General features: G+C 41.7%; 2 protein-coding genes across 3 annotated transcripts; both read right to left on the bottom strand.

The window, feature by feature from the left end:
* Window positions 1–729: 729 nt before the first annotated feature.
* LOC134466330 (interferon-induced protein 44-like) lies at window positions 730–6,304 on the bottom strand. The gene is made up of 8 exons (XM_063220228.1): window positions 6,167–6,304; window positions 4,971–5,473; window positions 4,794–4,845; window positions 4,197–4,392; window positions 3,679–3,831; window positions 2,982–3,153; window positions 2,461–2,561; window positions 730–1,103 (listed from the first exon to the last, which is right to left on the bottom strand). Exons 2-8 carry the CDS (start codon window positions 5,455–5,457, stop codon window positions 918–920), a joined length of 1,347 nt encoding a protein of 448 aa, XP_063076298.1. The 5' UTR covers window positions 5,458–5,473; window positions 6,167–6,304; the 3' UTR covers window positions 730–917.
* A 434-nt stretch (window positions 6,305–6,738) lies between these two features.
* Window positions 6,739–21,419, bottom strand: LOC134465286 (interferon-induced protein 44-like). Of its 2 annotated transcripts, XM_063218879.1 has the most exons (8): window positions 21,265–21,419; window positions 11,863–12,371; window positions 11,687–11,738; window positions 9,944–10,139; window positions 9,562–9,711; window positions 8,489–8,660; window positions 8,143–8,243; window positions 6,739–7,723 (listed from the first exon to the last, which is right to left on the bottom strand). In XM_063218879.1, the coding sequence occupies exons 2-8, from the start codon at window positions 12,347–12,349 to the stop codon at window positions 7,538–7,540; spliced, it is 1,344 nt and encodes a 447-aa protein (XP_063074949.1). In that variant the 5' UTR covers window positions 12,350–12,371; window positions 21,265–21,419; the 3' UTR covers window positions 6,739–7,537. The 2 variants fall into 2 exon arrangements, with proteins under 2 accessions (XP_063074949.1, XP_063074950.1); XM_063218880.1 differs by lacking the exons at window positions 11,687–11,738; window positions 21,265–21,419 and having other exon boundaries at window positions 11,863–11,904.
* Between the last annotated feature and the right edge of the window lie 244 nt (window positions 21,420–21,663).

The raw sequence follows: 21,663 nt of genomic DNA, 5'->3' as shown, positions 1-21,663 counted from the left end.
TGTCTCTTTACATTACATTACATTAGCATTTAGCAGACGCCTTTGTTCAAAGCGACTTACAAGGAGTAATTTAAACAAGGACAGGGTAAGGCACAGTGTACAGTTGCAACACTGATAGCATTGTCCTACACAGAGTAAAGAAGAGGACGGTGCTCTTGCGAACAGTGGCTGTTTAACAGGAGTGTGGACTACGCAATCTTGACGGTTTTTTGGGGGGGGTTGTCCTCTACTCAGTAGTCTACTGTATTAAAAGAAAATGGAAGACATATCATTTTTCTGCATGGTCATGGTGAACCTGGTGATGAGGCCTTGTTTCAAAGTGGCCATGAGTGTTGGAGAAGTCTGCCAATATTGCTACACTTGTCCTACACTGTCATTTTCACTTACTACTGGTGAGATATTGTTACCTGCTCTATCTTGTTTTGCCCTTTTATGTGGCAGTGTTTCTCTGTTCAAGTGCAATATTATTTTTCCATTGATTTAAAAATAAAGTTATTTTCAGTTTTACGCAACATCCTAAAGCAGTTTTGAGGATCTAAATTAGTGTTTCCCAATGGGGGCGCTACAGCCCCCCAGGGGGCGTTGAGGGTCTCTACGGGGGCGTTGAGTAGGAAACAGCTGAGAGGGGGTGGTGCTTTGTTGGGGGGCATTAGCTCATTTTATTTATTCAAAAAGGGTTGAGAACCACTGATCTCAATGAAAGTCTAAACACAGGAGTAAAAAGGGGAATGACATCAAATAGCGTTTATTTATATAATAAAAAAAAATCAGTATGTTCATCAACACGTTTTCTCTTCTAGTACCTGTACTTGTCAATAGAGAGTATAACAAGGCATTTAATTCAAAAGAGAGAAATGGGTGAAAGGTATTCTTAGTTGCATGCGGTACATAAAACAGTACACACAAAAATTAAGCTTCTAGTTGATCTTATCCTCTTCTCTGGGGATATTGTCAAAGAAACCTTCTGCCATCCGAAGCATCTTGAGTACAGAGTTAAGCAGCAGAATATCAGTGTGAGGGTCCAGATCTAGTTCATCACTGTAGTTTTTCACTGGAATGACTGCGGTCATGGACACTCCAAGCTGGGCAGCCACCTCACGCATCTAGAACAATTCAGTTACGAGACAGATGGCTGTTAGATGACAGTATCATGAAACACATAAAATGCAACAAGATCTATAGGTAAAACATACGAAATAGCAAGCATAGCTTAGTTCTAAGACATAGTACACACTTTTGGTAAAGCCCGGATGGAGTTGAACCAGTCAAAACTGCCTGGACAGAACTGAAAAAGTCAGAACTGCCAGTCGAATAAATGTTGTTTGTTTTAACCCATTGACGCCTAAGGCACCTGCAAGAAAGGGTGCTGAATGTCTGAGCCCTTTAAGAATGCTGCCCTCAGCCTATAAAAACCTAAATATCTCAGCTTCTGAAGCACATAAAATATGCACTAAGTTGCATTTTAACGCTAAGACCCTCATATTTCATTAGAATGTGTTAATTCATCTCAAGCAAGCAGAGATTTTTAATGAAGTTGTCTCAAATCTCATGAGCCTGAATGTTGATATAATGCAGCTCCAGGCGCCAGGGCCAATGTAGTGCAATGCAACATCAGGCATCAATGGGTTAATCCCTTAAAGGGACATTCCACCCATTTACATTAGGCTTTCCATTGATAGACACCCAGTCATACTTTTGAATGGTCGTGCAACACTCTCTCAATTCCCCCTGAGACAGGAGAAATCAGTATTCACCTCTTAACACTTCCTCCTACAATGATGTAAAAATCGTCATTTTGCATCATTGTAGGAGGAAGTGTAAGAGAGGTGAATTTCTGTTAAGACTACAAGCCTTTTTCCCACCCTTTCAACCCCACCCATAGGGGGTTGGACCTAATGCGCTAACAGACCTATCACAGATCAGTGTGCCAGTGCTTTTGAAATCACTGGCATTGAGGCTCCAGTAAGTCACTGGCAGAGCTGCCTGGGTGTGGCCTGTGGAACTTGAGCATGGCAATGCATTATGGGGATTGTTGTCACAAATCCACAAACAATAAAAAGTCATTTTCTGCCTTTTCTCGGCAAAGAAGGCACCAAATTAGAAATGTATGCTACTATTCTACTACATAGATGACCCACTTTCAATACATATTCATGTCTCCACCGGTGGAATGCCCCTTTAATACTGCATGTACTCAGACAGTATGTCTTAACATAAGTGAATTACAAAGAAATATTTATAATGTCTAAAACTGATGACCCTAAAACTGATAAAACTGAAGCTGTGTAATGAACAAATCGTAAAAGACTGTCTTGCATAATGGTTTGAACATGTTTTACACAGTGGGTACCAACTGAGCGGTTGGGGACGATAAAAGTCTATCTATCTATCTATCTATCTATCTATCTAGCTATCTAGCTATCTAGCTATCTGAGCATGGAAATACATGTCACTCCTCACCGTTCTCTCTACATTATGGCTCTGGTAAACATTCTTCAGGTCCTCTTTGACCAAAGGGCAAGCCTCATCCACCTTTGTCATGAGCACAAGTACAGGAACACCTGCAACACAGCAGACACAACACAGCAGTACGTTCTGCTATTACGAAAGACCTCATAATATACTGTACATGTACGTACCATGAGCATTCAACATAGGACATTTAGCTGTAGATTTGCAGTGCCATCTAGTGGTGTACTAGAGTACTTTTGTTAATCCTGAAGGAAATTAAGGTGTCTGTCAGCTAACATAAATACACAAATACAAAATATACATTAAGGCCTTATACAGATAATTGTATATTACAGTAAAATATAGCACACCCTTGAGTACAATCATCAGCCTTACATACACACATGCTTACACACACACACACACACACACACACACACACACACACACACACACACACACACACACACACACACACACACACGCGCAGAGCAAGATTCCTGCACATATACTCTCGGTTTATCACTGACCCAGCTGGTTGGCCTTCTTGCGCAAAGCCGCAAATTTTTCAATCATGCTGTCTGGAAGAAGTTTGAATTTGGATGTGTCAATCACAAAGGTCACACAGTGGATCTTATCCGTCAGTGTCACCGATTTGCGGTAGCCAGGAGTCTCTTCTTGCATGGGCATTGCAGGGTTAAACTGTAACAATAACAAACAAACATGTGTGATTGTAATTACACAGCAGTCATATGTTGTACAAGTACACATATCAAAATGGACTCAATGCTTAGCCCTTAGCACATGCTCAGGGTACCACGGCGGCACTTGCAGTAGTAAAACCTACAATCCTTCGAGCACAGGTGACATGGTGGCTTACCTCACCATTACCTAATAGCCTATAATATGCCTTTTTCAGACACTTCTTGTGTATTTTCTGTTGGTTATTAGATTGCTTTATTTACATAATGTTTTTGATTCAAAGATTAGACTGTTCTAGGTCTATTTTTGTTGTCTTTGTGTGTCTTAAGGGGTCCTCAAGTCCTTTTATCTGCCTGTCCAGCACTTTGGTCAGCTATCTTGTTGTATTTTTGAAGTGCTCTATAAATAAACTTTGACTTGACTTAACTTGACTATTTCTTGAAACAAAATATCACATCATATCACGATTTAATGTCACGTCATTTTTAGAGTAAGTAAAACAAAAACAAGAGAAGTAAAACGTACCTGATAGCGGTCAGGGACATTTCCCTTGACAACTCCTATGAAGTCATCCGTATTTAATCCTGCATTTAATCCGTCCTCCATGCCCATCGTATCACACAGGACAATTGGCACAGGATTTCCATTGCAGCCTCCACTGATGGAATAGGTGCGGTACTGGTAAAAGAAACATTATAGGAGCATTATAGGAATTACAGTAGGAACATGATATATGCCAGGGGTGTCAAACTCAAATGAACAGTGGGCCACAATCTAAATCTGGGACAAAAATATTCAGTTGCAAATGGAAGTGGAAGACACCACTGATGCACTTGTATGAGCATGTGACGCACAGCATTTCTTGGTCAAATCAAATTACAATACATAAATGTGTATGGGGGCCAACTGTAAAACACATTTGAAATGATCACAAGGGCCAAATCAATTGACTCCACGGGCCAACTTTGGCCCCCGGGCCTGAGTTTGACATCCCTGTGATATGCCCATGCAGAGCTAAACTATACAGTGTGTGTTTTAAGTACCTGTGTGGTCAGGCTGGTTCCTGCAGTGCCAGTGTTGGCCTGAGTTGACACGTAACCCTTGAAGACTGAACACACAGAGTTGAAGAAGCTCGACTTCCCAGCCCCCACTTGGCCAACCAGCAGCACTCGAGCCTGGCTCACTGAACTGATGACAGGCTTCCACTTTGTGATCGTCTCCATGAGGCCTTTCCTTTCTCTAAAACACACACATACGATAATCACAGTCAGCGTATACATGGGTTTATCAACACGATGTTATGAAGAGGGGCAAGACACTGGCAGTCAACCACGTTAGCTATTTTTGTGTCCGACAGCGGTTTCCAACAATCGGAGGTTGAGTTGTGCACAGTTAGTATCGCGCAGTAGGGTTGAAAACAAAAATTTGGAACCCATGTATTGCATTACTATTACAATGTACACAAATAAGCAGTGTATGACAAGGTCTACGGACAGTAAGACAAAGAAAGGAAACAGAAGTGTAATATGAATGACTGTCTTAGAGCACTGAAACGGTATCTGTGATGATGAATAAATGTGAACAAATTAAGCAGATATTGTGTGAGGTATTTTTCTTTCTTAAAATATATGCTGACGTACTCTGGATTCCACTGGACGTTCCTCCATGGCTTTGGCAGCAGCGCACTGCACTCTGGAAAGACACGGCATATCACATTGGTGAAATATATAACATATACAATATAACATATTGGTCACAAATGTCAAAAACCACACAACATTTTAAAATAGCAGCACGTGGCAAAATATGCATTATACCTTCAACTCTGTAGACCTCACATTCCAGGAGCTGTAAATTCCCCCCATGCATCTGGTTGGGGTCAAAGGTAAAGAAGTCGCCAGGGGCACTATGGATGGCTTCTGCATTGTTCAGCAGAAAAATCAAAGAACCAAAATTTGGACCAGTGTCTCCATCTGTGAAAGCAGCCTTGCCATTTTGGCTGGCAACGCGGTACGGCTCAGGGTTCTGCTCTTTCTCATCAAAGCTGAACAAAAAGGCCTTTTCATCAACAACATTTTGACCCGTTTGTGCGTAATCTTTGCTAATGTATGCTCCAAAAATGAAGCCTGAGTTGTTGTATGCAATAGTCAAGGTAGAACCTTGTTGATTGCACTTGTTGTGGAAGTTGGCATTATTATAGCCATGGATGCTAGCTTTGTATAGCAGGCTGAGTCTGGCATGGCCAAACATGGCACGGATCCTCTTCTCTTGCGCAGTTGTCAGTCTTGATGTGACAGCACTCATGTTGGTCCTTGATGATCTAGAAGATAAAAAATTGAATGGTTGTGACAGGCTTGTTATAACAGCAAGTCTTTAGGCCAAAGTATGAAATATATTCATACACTTTATTTCACTTTGATATTGCGTTGATATTGACTGCTGGCCATCCTTAAGACACTCTGCACAACATAACACTTGGCAGACTAATGTAGTCCCTGGAACAGTGTGGTTAAATGCTTTTCTCACGCGCACTCCAGGCATGGCTGAGGATGCAGGAGATTTTGGTTATGGATTTTGCATTCTTAAAACGTTAACTTAAAAACCCATAATCCACATATTCTTGTGTCTTTCTGTGATGACTAGTCTTACAAACAGCGTAGTCTAGGCTTCTCTTTTGCATCTATTGGTCAGATTTATTTCCCAGGGGAAACCCATGTAGGTCTATTACTCAATCGTGCTTCTTGTTCCAGTCCACTTTCAGTTTCACATTCATGCCACTCGTCTATAATTGTAGACATAACACAATGATAAACTTGAATTTCCTTACCAATTCGTTTCACACACAGTGAACAAGCCATGTGCATCGCACGACCACGTTTCAAGCCAGATTTAGTTCTTATCATGGTAGGAGAAGCGTCAAGACAGTTTACTACGAACAGACTTAGGCTATATGACCCGCTGAAGTGCCCGAGACGTAAACACAAAGATATGTAACCAATATTTCGAGGCTTACCCGTTTCTGCAATACTTAAATAACGTTGTAAAAAACGCGTGGCAAACTGTTGAAAGTGGTCAAAAATGATTTACGCGGGTTGCGCGTATCAGCCACACACCAACGCTGACCGGTGTAAAGTGCGGTACAGTAGTTGCTTCTGGTTTCGCTTTCGGTTGAGGTCTACGGGTGAAAAGGGGAAGACAGCCTACCCCGCCCACTTTCCCCTTGACTTAAACGCCCATACGAAATACAAAAGTAGTCAATCAATCAGTCAATCAATCTGCTCATGAAAAAAAGATAACATTTGTGAAGGGGCAGCACGAATTCCAGAAGTAGGCCCACTAAACAGATAGCTAGTCTACCTTTACTAGCCTACTATACTATTAGGCCTACTATTACTAGTAGGCTACTACTATGACGAATAATAATAACAAAAATAATAATTGTAATAAATAATAATAACAATAATAAATAATAGTATCTCCATTAAAGAAAACCATTCTCCAGCATTAATTAGCATGACAAAATTGAAGTGAGCATTACAAATTGTAACAGAAAGTGAATTTGAAAATACAAAACAGATGACTTGATACACTTTATTTAATTTATTAACACAACAATTACAATGTTTATGTTATCATGCCCCTTTCTTTGGCTTGGTGAGCAAATCACACTCCCTTCTATGTAAACAGAAAACAGAGGCTTCAACTAAGAACATCATTGACATGCTAATAATTACATACCAACGTAATAACCAGTGACAGCTTTGAAATATAGGAAAAACAAAGCAAAAAAACCTAAAAAACAAACAAACAAACAAAAACAAAAAACTGAGAAATTACGCCAACACTTAAGAATGTACGGTACATCTGATAAACCTTTAGAGTTAGTAAAGTCAGAGTAAGTGTTTGATACCTTACAATTTTAAGGACAAAGTGTCCATCTGATCCAAAATGTGTGACACATCGATTTCCGTGAAGATATGTTCAAAGCCCACTGAATATGGCACAAACCTGTAGGCTATTTACATCAGTATTGCATGCAAAAGTTCCAAATATGCACATTAATGCGAGTCTAATGTGGTGGATCTTGCAGGCTGATCGTACATGCACAATTATGTAAGAAGTGATGAGAAAAAGTGAGAGGATAGATAGAGGAAATCTCAATGAACTACAGAACAACATGAACTGAAATAACCCCACTGATATGGGTGTCGTACAGGGGGGTAAAGTGTGACTGAGTTACCAGGGCCCCATGTATATAGGGGGCCCACACATAGTCCAATTTATATAGATATATTGCTGGGTTGGGGGGGGTCCAATGGAGCTGATTGTATATACTAGGGCCCACGAGTTCCTGCTACACCCCTGTTCCTGCTACACATGACTTCTAGTCAGTTTTTTCTTCGTCCTCAGCGAGGTCATCAAAGTAGCTCTCTGCCATTCGAAGCATCTGGGTGACGGCATTCAGCAGGAGGATATCTGTGATTGGGTCAAGCTCAAATTCCTGACTGTAGTTTTTCACTGGGATCACCGCCCCCATGGACAGTCCCAGCTGCACAGCTACCTCGCGCATCTACATACAAGAACGCAGCACCAAACAGAATGACAGTTAAACATGTTCTACATTTCATTCTACAGTTTTTGCTTTTTGGGGACTGAGCAAAAAAACGTTTCATTGCTTTACATTCTTGAATTCATTTAGCCTAGTGAGCTAAACCCCATACAGCAAAAAGAATTCAAGAGTGCATGACAATAAATATCATGTTTCTTGTATATTCACTATATAGACCACAGTTTGATGTGTAATTGTATTTGTACCTCTGGTTTGAAAAATATGGACAACTGTTGTAAAAGGTTAATTTAACCAGTAATTGTTTTCAAACTATTGCCAATGACAGAAAAACTGACTATGAGGGAAACAAATTCAGGTCAATGAAGGCTTGGGCATTTGTTGCTGGTAATAGCTGAACAAACAGAGAGAACCCTCCTCACCATTCCCTCAAGATTCTTGCTGCAGTAAACATTCTTCAGATCATCTGCGACCGAAGGGCAAGCCTCATCCACCTTTGTCATGAGCACAACCTGAGGAATAGCTGCAACAAAAGGGAAACAACATCAGCACACAATGACATAACGAAATTGACATCTCTATCCTGTGGATAGCATTTGAACAGGATTTTTAGAAATGAAAAATCAATGTCAGTCTGTGTTTCTCAAGTCATGTAGAGTAGAGTAGAGTAGAGTAACTTTATTGATCCCCAGGGGGGGAATTCAGGAAGCTTATGGAGCTTATGGACATGTAGTTTATGGAGAAGTTCTGTTGCCATGGTTCACTGACCCAGGAGGTTGGCCTTCCTGCGAAATGCAGCAAATTTTTCAATCATCCGGTCTGGGAGGAGTTTGACTTTGGAGGCATCAATCACATAGACCACACAGTGGATCTTGTCCTTCACTCCTACAGACTTCCGGAAACCAGGAGTGGTTTCTTGGATGGGCATTGCAGGGTTGAACTGAAACAGCAATAAAATAGACTGTCTATAAGGTCTGCACGATTATGGAAAAAAAAACATACTCACGATTATTTTGGTCAAAATCATAATGACGATTATTAATCACAATTACTGTTTTTTTTAATTATAATTAGATGAAATATGACCAAGAATTAATTATATACAGGATGAGCAAAATAAAATGAATTGTAATAATTATGTAAAGGCAATAGCATGAAACTTAGGTGGACAGATTTCTGTCCAGAAACACCAGCCTGTCAGTATGTTCTAGCTTCAAGGACGCTCTCAAAAGGTAGGTCACTATTGTTGCCACGATTAAATCACGATTTCAATCACGACTTCGATTTCACAATTTTATCACTATTTTCGATTATTTACGATTAATTGTGCAGCCCTACTGTCTATATACACGTACGGTATCTACATCTTAACAATGTTAGTTAAACCTGTGAGCATAGCTAAAACGTGTCATGGTGGACAATATAAACGTCAACGGTGCACTGTGCAATATTTTCAGCACTTTCTTTCCAGGCTCCATGCTGCCCATTCACAAATGTTACCTTTTTCATGAATACTTACCACCACCACCACCATCAAATTCTAAGTATTCATTATGACTGGGAAAATTACACTTATCTTACTTGAAAACGGGGATCTTATCCATTTTTAGCTGCAAAACTTGTACAAAACTGTACTTTGGTTATACAAGTAAATATAAGTTTATTTTTTTTATTTAATATTAATGAAAATATAACATTTGGCAAGAGGCAGCAGCGTTTCAATGAGCAGCATAGCTGCAATATCTTCTCTGGCCACCATCCTATACAGTGCACTTTTACAGTAAGACTTTTTGTGTTTTACTTTATCAATCCAGTGAAAACAAGAGGAATAAGCTCAGTACCTGGTAACGGTCTGGTACATTCCCCTTCAGGATGCTTGTGTAGTCATCTATATCCAGACCAGCATTTAGGCTCTGCTCCATTCCCATGGTGTCACAGATAACCAACGGTAGGGGCTTTTCTCCGCAGCCTCTGATGGAGTATGTTCTGAACTAATACCAAGATGTTAGATCAGATAATCAAGTCAAGTCAAGTCACGTGTAGTGTACTTGATTGTCAAAAAGCTATGTAACAGGGTTAGCACAAAAGTTTGAAATTGCGATCAGAAATTGCACAGAAGTTTGAAATTGCAAATTTACAATCTCCCCCACACCCTTTATTGATATAAAGATCAGCGCATTAAAATGTTGAGTCTATTAATGTGTGACTTGGGTGTTTGTCTACCTGTGTGGTCAGGCTGGTTGCTGCAGTGCCCGTGTTTGCCTGAATTTTCACGTGACCTTTGAAGACTGAACACACAGAGTTGAAGAAGCTTGACTTCCCCGCTCCTACTGAGCCAACAAGCAGCAGGCGGGCCTGGCTCACTGAGTTGATCCCAGGCCTCCACTTTATGATGCTGTCCATGAGCTCCTTTCTCCTCCTGAAACAAATGTATGCATATGTGCAATTCATGAAACAAAAAATAACTTGGTTGTCCATCTAAACTAGTCACCAGAGGAGGAGTACAGATGTAGCCTAGTAAACCAGCGCCACCCGCTGGACGCCAATTTTGTTTTGGCTGCGAGTGGTCTAGCTTCGCATCGTTGGAGTGGTCTGCCAGGCTTGCCAAGAATCTGGCAAACCAATCACAACGCAGAGATTTGTTTTGAATCAAAGCGGGCAGGGTTTTGAGGGAGTGACGACGAAGCTCGCAACGTTTGGAGAGCACATCAACAGAGAACGTCTAACCTATGAGAACGGTATCTCTCATTGGCTCCCATTATAGCCCCGTTGGCGAACGCAGCCAAGTAAAAGATGAATGGGAGCCTATTGGGCTAAATGGCTCAGCAGGGATTTGTGATGGTTCTGTTCTCTGGTTTGTAAAGATGTGTGCACATTCTGTACCTTATCATGGAAGTTGTATTAGAAGTGAAGTTAAAGGTTCCTGACATGGCTTTGTTCTCCCAAAGACGTGTTAGTTTTGTCCTGCAACACACTAGCATTCGGCTAATACCTGCTGGCTGAGGAATCTCTGCGACTATTCACGACCAGAGCTGACGAGAGACGTACTCTGACTGATCCTGGCAGAGACATCTACGGTCACACACCTCAAAACCCCCCACCACCGTCCAACATGTTAATTGAAGGTGCCCAAAGGATGAGCGCAGTCATTTCCTTTACTCCATTTGCACGTACAGCTTTTCCACCACCTTAAATGCAATAAATAACAGGTGTCCGCAACAATCCTAACATAACTTTAAACACATCGACATCTGAAGTCAGACTTAAAACTACAAAACAAATGGCGTAGTGCCGTAAAGTCGATTGTCACGTGTTATGTCATTGCTATAGTTGAAATAAGGGTCATTTTCACGAATCTAACACTTGACAAGATGCAAACGTGTCGGCAAATGCTTTCACTTACTCCTATCTATCGAACGCGACTTCATTATTTCCAGGGAAAAAATTACACGGGCAGATACAACTATGAGAAGCGTACAGCCCCATTGGCACCCATTCATTATTTACTTGGCTGCGAGAACATAGCTGCAGTGCCACTCCTGGCCACCAGCCAGTGGCCATTCTCATAGACGTTCTCTGATATCAACGAGAAAGATAGCGCTGATTGGTCAGAGCGCCGGGCTACAGGCACAGGCACGGGTTGAAAGACAACGGGTTGTTCTCAACAATTTTCAGATATACTATTCATCGGGGCCAGACTAAATTACACATCCAATCTCACATTTATCCAAACAAATAGATCCGGCTTCAGTCTGGTAGACTAATGGGCTCACTGTGTTAATGAATATCACTGCTAACCATAAAGCCATAAGAACTGTATCATGATGAATGACATTTCAATACATGGTAGTCCTCATATCACTGAAAATATTATAAGTAAATAATAAGTGAAAGTAAACAAAGTGAAAGTAAACAAAGTGTAGAGTCGTCTGTTATTCTTAAAAATATAACGTGACATAGGCCTACTCTGGATTCCACTGGATGCTCCTCCATGGCTTTGGCAGCAGAGCACAGCCCTCTGGAAAGACACAGCAATTGAAAAAAATACAATGCATGTTGTTGCTATATGTTATGCATTACTGACTGGTTTAACAATATTTTTCAGTTATAAATATACTACAAACAATAAACATCCTCCTCACCTTCAACTCTGTAAACCTCACATTCAATCAGCTGTAAATCATTTCCATGCATCTTTATTGGATCAAAATTGTAAAAATTGCCAGGATTGCTATGGACAGTGGCTGCATTGTTGTGGAGAAACAGCAAAGCTCCAAAATTTGGACCAGTGTTCCCATCAGTGTAGGCATATTGGCCAGGTTGACTTGTGATGCGATAAGCACTTGGATTCTGCTCCTTTTCATCAAAGCTAAACAAAAAAGCCTTTTCATCAATGATATTTTGACCTGTTTGTGCATAATCTTTACTAATATACCCTCCGAAAATTAACCCTGAGTTGTTATATGCAACAGTCAAGGTAGGACCTTGTCGGATGCACTTATTTATGAAGTGATTCCATTGATAGCCATGGACACTAGCTTTGTATAGCAGGCTGAGTCTGGCATGACCAAACATGGCACAGATCTTCTTCTCTTGTGCTTTTGTTAGTCTTGATGTGACAGCACTCATGTTGGTCCTTGATAAAGGCAATCTACAAAGTACATCAAATGGTTAATGGTTAGGAGATTATCAATGTCGCACTAATGTGCTACTAAATGCATGATTATTGCAACAAGTTAAAATAAAATGTTTAAAACATAAACAGTCAGTGGCACGTTTATCAGTTCGCACTAATTGTACGTAGGCCTACCTATCAACAGATGCCTCAAACCCAAATATATCTAATGTAAACCAGGCACACAGCCTCTTCTAGGCTACAGTATAATTAAAGGTGCACTGTGTAATATTTTTAGCAGTTTCTTTCCATAATTCATGCCCATTCACAATTGTTACCTTTTCATGAATACTTACCACCACTTGTGTGCTTTTATAACTGCTTCTTATTTGTTTTCTTTTTTTGATTATGTGTTGGATGGCCAGGAGGCATTCAATTTCCCTTTGGGAATTAATAGTCATTCATGAAAGTTCATGAAAAGATCACATTTGGCAATACTGCCCTACAATCTAAGAACGCAGTAACTCTGAAAACGGCAAACTGAGAAAAAAGGCTTCAAAGTTTTCCATATGGCACGACAACTGTGTTGTCGGTAAATTGGTGGTGACACTTCCTGGTAATGCTTGTTTAGGATAGAAATTTAATGCACACAAAAAAAACAAAAAAACAACATTTATGTGTCTTTTTGCCACAAAAAACAGAGTTACTGCGTTCTTGGCTGGTATTACTGCCACAAAATGGAGTTACTGCAGGAGTTACTGCGTTCTTGGCTAGTATTACTGTCTACTCCCAAACCAGTCCCATTGGAACGTGCAGCAGTAACTCGCCGACTTACTGCGTTTTTGTTTTGTACGACATAACCTGTTAATACAACAAGCAGTAACTTTTTTTGGTCATTTTTGCACTTTCAAAATGAGTTTTCTCCAAAACGGGACGGTGTTGGACCACCATTTTTGGACACAAGACAAATGAGGTAGTTTAGAACCCATTTCCGATATAATTTTTTTTTGACCATTTTGAGTTACTGCGTTCTTGTATTGCACGGCAGAATAGGCAGCACCGTTTCAATGAGCGGCATTAGTTGCAATACCTAATCTGGCCAGCATCCTACACAGTGCCCGCCAGGTTGGTGGAGGGAGTAATTAACCAGTGCTGTCCCCCATCCTCCTCCATGACTGAGGTACCCTGAGCATGGATGGTACCGTTCTGCTGCACTGCTCGCTTGAGGCGCTTGAGGGCTGCCCTCTTGCACGGGTGATGCATACAGTAAATGCAATATCATTGTTTGCAGTGGACACTTGTGTGCTGTAGAGCAGTGTTTCCCAACCTTTTTTGTCTCGTGTACCCCTTAAGCCTTTTCATTGTGCCATGAGTACCCCCTAACTCGTGTTTTACATCCCTTTTTCTATTGCAGTGTGACTATGCTCCATGCATTTGTTAAAATTATATTTACTGCTGTAGAGTGCTGTGTCACAATGACATTGAGAGTTGGAGTTTCCCAGGTGGGCTTTCACTTTAAAGGGTAGGTTCTGCCCATTTCGACACGCAGTTGTAATGCTCACACTACCCTGGACTTGTCAGTACCTTAGAATATTTTTTTCGTCAACCTTTTCTGAGATCCTGGTCATTGTAATGGGGGCAGGTGTTTGTCTACATTAAAAAAAAAAAAAAATCTTGATTTATTCCCACTAATATCCAAACGGTTGTGCAACATCAGCAGGCAACTAGCAAACAGCGATACCTTTTGGGATAATATGTCGAGTAGGCCTATGTTAAGAAAGTTTTATGTAAACAAAGCATGTCCTCATTAGAATAGTTCAGATCTCAGAAAGGGCTGAGTCGAAAATGCAGCATCACCAGGTAGGCCTACTAACAACAAGTCAAGGGGTAGCGTGCTGTGAGCGATACAACAGGGGCCTATAGAGCTACTACAAAGCAGGTTCAGGATAAGTTAAGGTTTAGTTAAGAGGAAATCATCTAATAGAAGAGCCTGAGTCCTCATTTTCTTAAAAAAAAAGGGCTCTTGTATTAGATGAGTTACCTCTTAAGTTAACCTTGACTTATCCTTATCCAGCTTTGTAGTATATAGGCCCCTGCATATTTAAATTTGCAGAAGTTACTTTAATTGCTCCATATCCCGACAGTAGCCTACCAGTGTATGTGTAGGCCCACGTGTATGATGCGCGTAGGCCTATCAAACTTTGATGAAAGCATATGCATATACGATACGCGCCATTGGCTGGGTTCCGACTAGACCAGGCAAGCATGCAGGCAGGCTACGTGAGCTTCACTTCAACATTTCAACATTAGAGCAATTTGTTACCTCCGCCAGGGTAACAGGGTGTGTGTGTTCTGTGTTTGTTTGTTGTGTGTGTGTTTGTTTTCTGTGTTTGTTAGTTCGCTGCTATTCCACTGCCTGCCACAAGGTGCGCACAGTGAGCACTGAGCAGAGGCGTGGCTGCGCCTTTCTCAGCAAAGAACAGGGAGAGACTCTCTCCTCCGCCGCCAGCTCCAACACCACGTGCATTTCAACTAAAAAGTTGTTCATCTGCAGGCAGCCTTCATCCGCAGGCAGTAACCAGTCCTGTCAAATGAATTACCACCGCTACCAAAAATATTCAATTTGTTATGTGTGGCCTAGGCTATGTTACAATTGCTGGTGCGAGAAGGACAGTGACCATCCCCGCAGATCGTTTAGGTTCACAATGCTGTCGAATTAATTACGTTGTCAAAAAACATGGAAGTGATCGTGTTGTGGACTGTGACTTAGGTTCACAATCCTGTCGAATTAATTAAGCTACCGTTGCCAAAATAATGTATGACTCTAGACCTACGTTCACAGTGCTGGTAAAATTCATTACATCCCATTCGCTACATTTAAAGATAACCCCAAGTTCTTTGCGAGATGGACAGGGATCAGAAAGCCCGAGAGCATGCATAATGGTCGAGCACCGGTGTCCTGTCTATATGAGCGACCCGTCGAGATGTGATTCTTTTCGCTACTGAGCAGGCGCACGCATGCGCACACCCTCGCGGCGGTTTTCGCGGGTGATTGCCCATCGAATTGTGAGACCGCAGTTTACGATAGGATCCCCTGAGACAGTCAACTTTAGTGACTCAATCTGTATGAAATAGCGTGGATCATCCAGCAGATCATACACCTGTGTAGTGACTCAGACTTAACTTGTTTCTCCAACCCAGCAGCGCTTTTTGTAGCCTACCCGTAATTATATCAGGCATACTACATATTCTCAATTTGGAAAATCTGCGAAATAGCGTGGCCTCGAACATTTGCTACTTTGTTGCCTAACCGTAATCGCTCACACACGCAGCCTCGAACATTGTAACATCGATCAGAAAATAGGCCTACTATTTATGTTGAGAGGCGTTCTCATTGCAAAATGGAAAAAAATCGCCACCTCTGATTGAGCTGTCAAAATGTTCCCTCCACCCTTTTCACTCAAGAATTTGAATCGACTGCATTGTAAAATGCCTGAACATGATAATAAGAAATGCACTGGTGGCGATGTTTAGAAAATGATCCCGGTCATTAAAAGAGGTGTTGCCCATAAATTGACAGACATCTGCCAAAACAAAGCCTCTATCTGCTATCTGCATCTGCTATCTGGGAATCTCTGATCGCGCTTGTTTATCCCCATAGCACATCATTTCATATGGCGTTGCCTTGCGAGCCCACGTCGCATTGAAACCAAACTAACAGCAAATGGCTGCATTAAACAACCCGTAACCAGGCCCTGATCCCAAACACTTTCTCCAGTATTTGCGCAAACTCAACTCACTCTTTCATATTAGACTAGAAGCATTTCCAGAAAAAGGCCCTTTATAAGGGTGTTAGAAGCATTTTTTAGTAAAAGTTGGGAACCTAGTTTTCTAAGACAATTAGAGTACCCTGAATTCAGCTAGCCTGGTTCCCAAGCTGAATTTTGAGTTTTTGACCATGAAATGGGCAAAAAACAAAATGGCCGCCGAAATTCTTGATTTTGGGCAGAATACGTTAGAAAGTATCACTTCTCCATGGAAATAAATGTGCAATGCTCACATATTTGCATTTAAGATGTACAAACGTATTCGTACACTTACACAAAGGCAAAATGTCATTGCAAAAAGATAAAAATTACTATAATTATGCCTTTTTATAATGTGATATCCTCGTAAACTGGCATTCAATAGCAATAGCCTCCGTAAAGCACATTATCATACACAATTGTCATTCAATACGATTTGGAAAGAAAAAGAAAGAGAAAGAAGATAGTATTATCTAAAAAACTAAATATTGGAACATGAATATGTCCCCGGTTCTTTGAAGGAGATGAGTGAGCCATCTCTATGGGAGCACACTCTCAGCTGTACGATTAGCTGAAGACCTTTGCAATCACGCCAAAGGTCCAATCAACTGCGTCGTGGGCGGGATGTCCACTTTCTCAAAACCGAAAATAAGCCACTTTGATGCCAAACCTCTCTTCGGCTGTCGGCAACGAGGGTGTCTTGAGAGATGGCTCACTCATCTCCTTCAGAGAACCGGGGACATATTCATGTCCTAATGTTCTCTTTCAGTCGAATCGTTCGCATATCTATGGGAAAGTTACAATCACTCCCGATTGCTGGTCTAAACTAGGCAGAACTCCAAGAGCCTCCTGTAAGGATAGCGTTCCTATCACCCTACAGACAATCAGTGGTCGTGCCCAGAACCCTATGTTCCTGTGGCAATGTGGTCACATCTAGCCGGTAGAACCGGACAAAGGTGTCGGGGTTGGCCCAACCAGCCGCTCTGCACACGTCTGAAACTGCTGCACCCTTGAAGAGAGGACAAGATGTAGAGACCGCACTGGTAAAGTGAGCCCTAATCTGAGCCGGGGGTTGGCGACCCTTGGACTCATATGCCAGGACAATGGTTTGAACCAACCATTTGGAGACCTCTATTTTAAAACTGTGAGCCCTGTAGAGGGCTTGATGAAGCACACAAACAGCTGTCCTGTTCATGTACATGCGTAAAGCGTGCACAGGGCACAAGTTGTGTTGTCCCCTCTCTTCCACGGATCTGAAAGGTGGTGTGCAAAAGCAGTTTGGAGAGACCCCTCTTGGAGGGGCTCGAAAGGGGCCCCACACATAGCCTCCAGTACTAGAGAGATATCCCAGGTGACGTAGCACAGGGCGTAAGTATCTAGTGGATGGGCACTCAGAGTGTTGGAACTGAATCCTACATGGCACAATGAAATCGCTGCAAAGTAGACTTAAATGGTAAAGCATTGTCTCCCTCCAATAAGTCTTGTAGAAAGGACAACACCATCAGTACTGAACACTGAGAAGTTGTCTTGTCGCATTGGTCACAGTAGCGTTCGAAGACAGACCACTTCAGGTTATACAGTGTCCCAGTAGATTGGGCCCTGGCCCCTTGAATTGTCCTGATAACGTTATCCAGAAAACCGGTTAGGTTCAAATGTTCCCTTGCCAGACTCATAGGGGCAGGTGCCCCCTGGGCTGGGGGATGTCCTCCTGGTCCGGTGCCAGACTCGAACCTGCAGGAGAGAGGAAAGTAGCAGGAGGGGCCGAAGCCCCTACGCTCTCAGCTGAGGCCCCTGAGCCCCGTGGGTTAAGTTTAGACAAACCCTGAGAAATCTCGCCTCCTTGCAGGAGGGGAAAAAGGGAGGCGTCAGACGAAGGCGCTCGTGGTGTATTATACAGGACTTTTGGAGTCTACAAGCGGGCCATGAATGGTGACGGGTGCGCTTTTGTGCCAAGCGCAATGGCCTGCGGTGATGGCCAAGGGGCTCCGAGGCAGCTGCTCGAGCTGGGGAAGCCACATCAGCCACTAGGGTGGTGGTCAGTCCCTGCTGTATGAGATTCTCTGTGGTGGCAGGGAGTTGGGATAAAAAGTCGTCCACCTTAGGCGGGAGATCGAAGCACTTTGCCAGGGGGGAGTCAGAGTCTGACTCCACTGAAATGTGTTGCCAGTAGTCGACCGTAGTCAAGAGAACAAAGAGACAGAGCAGGCTAGAACTAGTCAAGCTCTCGTAACTCGTGTCATTCAGGGTACTCGTGACCTCAGTCAGGAGACGTGAGTCCAAGGAACTGGGTACGCACAAATGTGTGTAAAGAACTTTTACTCCGTATTGTTTCTAATCTGCGGTGAGTAGGTTCCGTCATTGTGAAGTTTCTTGCTGCCATGGAGGACACTGTACATTCCATATGTTTGATCTGCAATGTGTGATCTCAGGTTAAAAGAGAGTGTCCACCTACACAAAGCTGAGGCTGTCTCGGTGATCGCAATGATGCTCTTTTATTGCCTGTGACATTTACCCACTTCATAGAATGATCAGAATCTGGCTAAACGTGTATGTTCCTGTCCAAAATGTGAAGATATGACAATGCATTTGTATTTAAAGTATCAAAATGTGTGCAAAACGTGTGCAGTCGCGCATAGTAGGACTATTGGCAAATACAACGCAGCAGTCTGTTGTTCCTTTGATGACAGTGACTGAATGAACACTGGCCAAGAAGTCTTCATGTCTAAGTTTTGACAGTGCAAGAAGAAAGCTAGGTCTGTGGCCTTTGCTTTTTTTTAGCATACTTATACTCCTCTCCAGATTTTCCAAAGCATGATTCAGCAATGGGTGCTGAAAAAGTTGGTTTGAATGTCCTAGGAGTAATCCTGAGAGGATGTAGTTCCATCAGGGCATTTGGCACATTTAATGTCAGAATCATCAATTAGTTGGCCTCTCTGCCATGCTGCCATTTGTGTTGCATGGGAAGTATTCTTCCCATCAAGTGTTTCATCCAGGATGTCAATGTTATCACATGTGTAGTGGATGAATTTATCTGCCACAATGTTTGTTGGAATAATGGCACCACTCTCTTGGTTCAGTGTTTTACAGTGCTCTCCGCTAAGGAGGATCTGGACTTGGAGGACCTGGTTGTAACTCAGACAATGACCTGCCAGGTTGAATTGTCGTATTAGGTCTTTTACCCAATAGCTTGATGAAGAGTACAAGCAAGACCGACATGTTTCGGAGTCCATTTTTTGCCATCACTGACACAATAAACAAGGACTTAAGCCTCATTCAGAACTGTACTTTGAGCAAGTTTTTCCATCATCTTCAAGAGATGTCTGGCCACTAACAATCAGGCTGAGTAGCATGTATAGACTATCTCAAATGTATGCAATAGTATCTTATAAAATATGTAAAATATGTCTGAACATTTTTCAAAATGACACAAAATCACTTATGTTATATGTAATATCATGGTGTCATCTAGCGATTTCTGGACAGTTTTCAGAGAGCTAATAGCAACTTTAAGTGATTTTTTGGAAACACTAAATACTGCACATTATGCTAAGTATTTCTAAAATACTTATATCAATTTTCTTAACCATATAAACACACATAGGTTACAAATATCTTATTAGAAAAGCTAAATATTTGAAACGTTTAGGTTAACACCTATTAGCATTATTAGCATTCTGGAAGCTATTTTATACTTTTAAAAATCCTCTATAGTAGATACATTCATCAAGAAACATTATTGGGACACAAAATGTTAGAAAAGAGCATTTATTTCCAAGTACAGCAATACTTGGTAAAAATGCTCTGTCAAAAATAGCGTATTTTGGCAGCCATTTTGTTTTTCAAATTTAACTGTCAAAACCTCAAAATCCAGCTTGGGAACCAGTCTAGTTGAATTCAGCACACTTAAATTATGTTAAGTACATAGGTTCCCAACTTTTACTAAAAAATGCTTCTAACATTCACAAATATGAAAAATGTGTCTAGAATATATGGCACGTTTCTTAACTTAATCAAACGAGAGGCTCACGTTTTTTCAGGCTAGTGGTCAGCAGCCGCACGTTCTTTTAACTCCGCACGAACGATTGCACACCCCTGTCCGTGAAATAAACAAAGTAATGGTTATTAAAACAGTCCTACTTGGACCGATTGATTCGCCTTCCGCGGAAAATCAAGGTCGCTCATTTAGATGAGGCATCGCAAATCGATAGAACACCACTATCGAATAGGGCGACCGGTCGCTCATCTCGACGAGGCAACACATCTCGACAGAACACCGGCATAGATTTCACACGGTTGAGCCTGCGCCATTCTAAACAGTAAGGGACAGGGTGGGACTGTCTCAGCTCCCACACCAGTGCTATCAACCTAAAAAGTTGCTCATCAGCGGGCAGCCTAGCCCTAGGCTACACCCTCATTGAAGTTAACAAACAATCATGTAAAATTAATTACCGCTGCCTAAAATATGTGTGAAGTGGAAGTGAATTGTTGCGAGATGGACAGTGACCACCGCAGATCATTTTGGTTGACAATGTCGAATTAATTGGGTACCATCGCCAAAAATATGGAATTTGTGGCTGTGTAAGTTCACAATGCTGGTCAAACACCCCCTTCACTAAATTTAAAACCAAGCCCAGTTGCGAGATAGAAACGGTGAATAGTGATTTGAGGAATGCGGGGAAGCAAATGTCGCTTCAACCGACAGCGCCAAGACTAACCAGTGGCCCATGAGAATGATGCATAGCCATCGTAGGCACAAAAAAAAGGGCCTTAGCCTTCTGTAGTTGTTTCAGTTTTGTTGGTCAAAATCATTACATTCCCTTCATTAATTAGGCTACAGTTCTATCAGCGCGTGATCACAAGCTTTCAAAGCAGGTAGATTTTGCAAATGACTGACATGAGTGTGTCATTTTGAAAGTTCTGACAGGAATATAGTCGTTCATATTGGCAAAGTGATTATTTTTGTCCATTATCTAATTATGCCATGCCCTGGCGGAGGTATGTGATCTCGGAGCACTTTTCTAGTTATCAATTCAATGGTTTACCAAGTTAGGCCTACCCAATTTGCCTTTTCTGTTTGTCATTATTCGCAATTAAGGTTTTATGCAAGCATTTAGCCTACTTACCAGTGCCAGCGTTGTGAATATGATATCTCGTTGTTTGGTTTATGCAATGTTAATTCCCTGCGTTCTTCGATACAGTTTAGTAAGGACTTTGCAAAACTTGTGCGCACATGCTGTTCGGCTACTGACACAGGCGGTCCGCTACTTGTGTTGTGTGTGGAACGCTGCTGACTTCCGTTTTCAAATGAATCGAAACCATGCTTGCTACTAGGCCTACTTGAAAACGATGGGATCCCAAGGTTTCCGTATCAACTCCATAATGTGCCTTAGAATTTTAAAAAATAAAAATAAAACATATAATGTTTGGGGTAATAATTGAATATGTTTGAATTCTCCATCAGGTGTAGAAACACATTATGTAAGTGGATGTGCTTAAATTATTTAGATAAAACATTTGCTGTT

This window comes from Engraulis encrasicolus, chromosome 16, assembly GCF_034702125.1.
Source record: "Engraulis encrasicolus isolate BLACKSEA-1 chromosome 16, IST_EnEncr_1.0, whole genome shotgun sequence".
Lineage (NCBI taxonomy): Eukaryota > Metazoa > Chordata > Actinopteri > Clupeiformes > Engraulidae > Engraulis > Engraulis encrasicolus.
This window is presented reverse-complemented; position numbering and strand designations above follow the sequence as displayed.

What these genes read in the sequence shown, in the direction of transcription:
- LOC134465286 (XM_063218879.1), bottom strand. Translation starts at nt 12,349, where the DNA reads ATGAGTGCTGTCACATCAAGACTAACAAAAGCACAAGAGAAGAAGATC. An exon ending in AGCATCCAGTGGAATCCAGA is followed by an intron (nt 10,140 to 11,686) that starts GTAGGCCTATGT and finishes CATTTGTTTCAG; the next exon opens with GAGGAGAAAGGAGCTCATGG. An exon ending in CAGGAAGGCCAACCTCCTGG is followed by an intron (nt 8,244 to 8,488) that starts GTCAGTGAACCA and finishes CTTTTGTTGCAG; the next exon opens with CTATTCCTCAGGTTGTGCTC.
- LOC134466330 (XM_063220228.1), bottom strand. Translation starts at nt 5,457, where the DNA reads ATGAGTGCTGTCACATCAAGACTGACAACTGCGCAAGAGAAGAGGATC. An exon ending in TGAGGTCTACAGAGTTGAAG is followed by an intron (nt 4,846 to 4,970) that starts GTATAATGCATA and finishes GTGTCTTTCCAG; the next exon opens with AGTGCAGTGCGCTGCTGCCA. An exon ending in ATGTCCCTGACCGCTATCAG is followed by an intron (nt 3,154 to 3,678) that starts GTACGTTTTACT and finishes TTATTGTTACAG; the next exon opens with TTTAACCCTGCAATGCCCAT.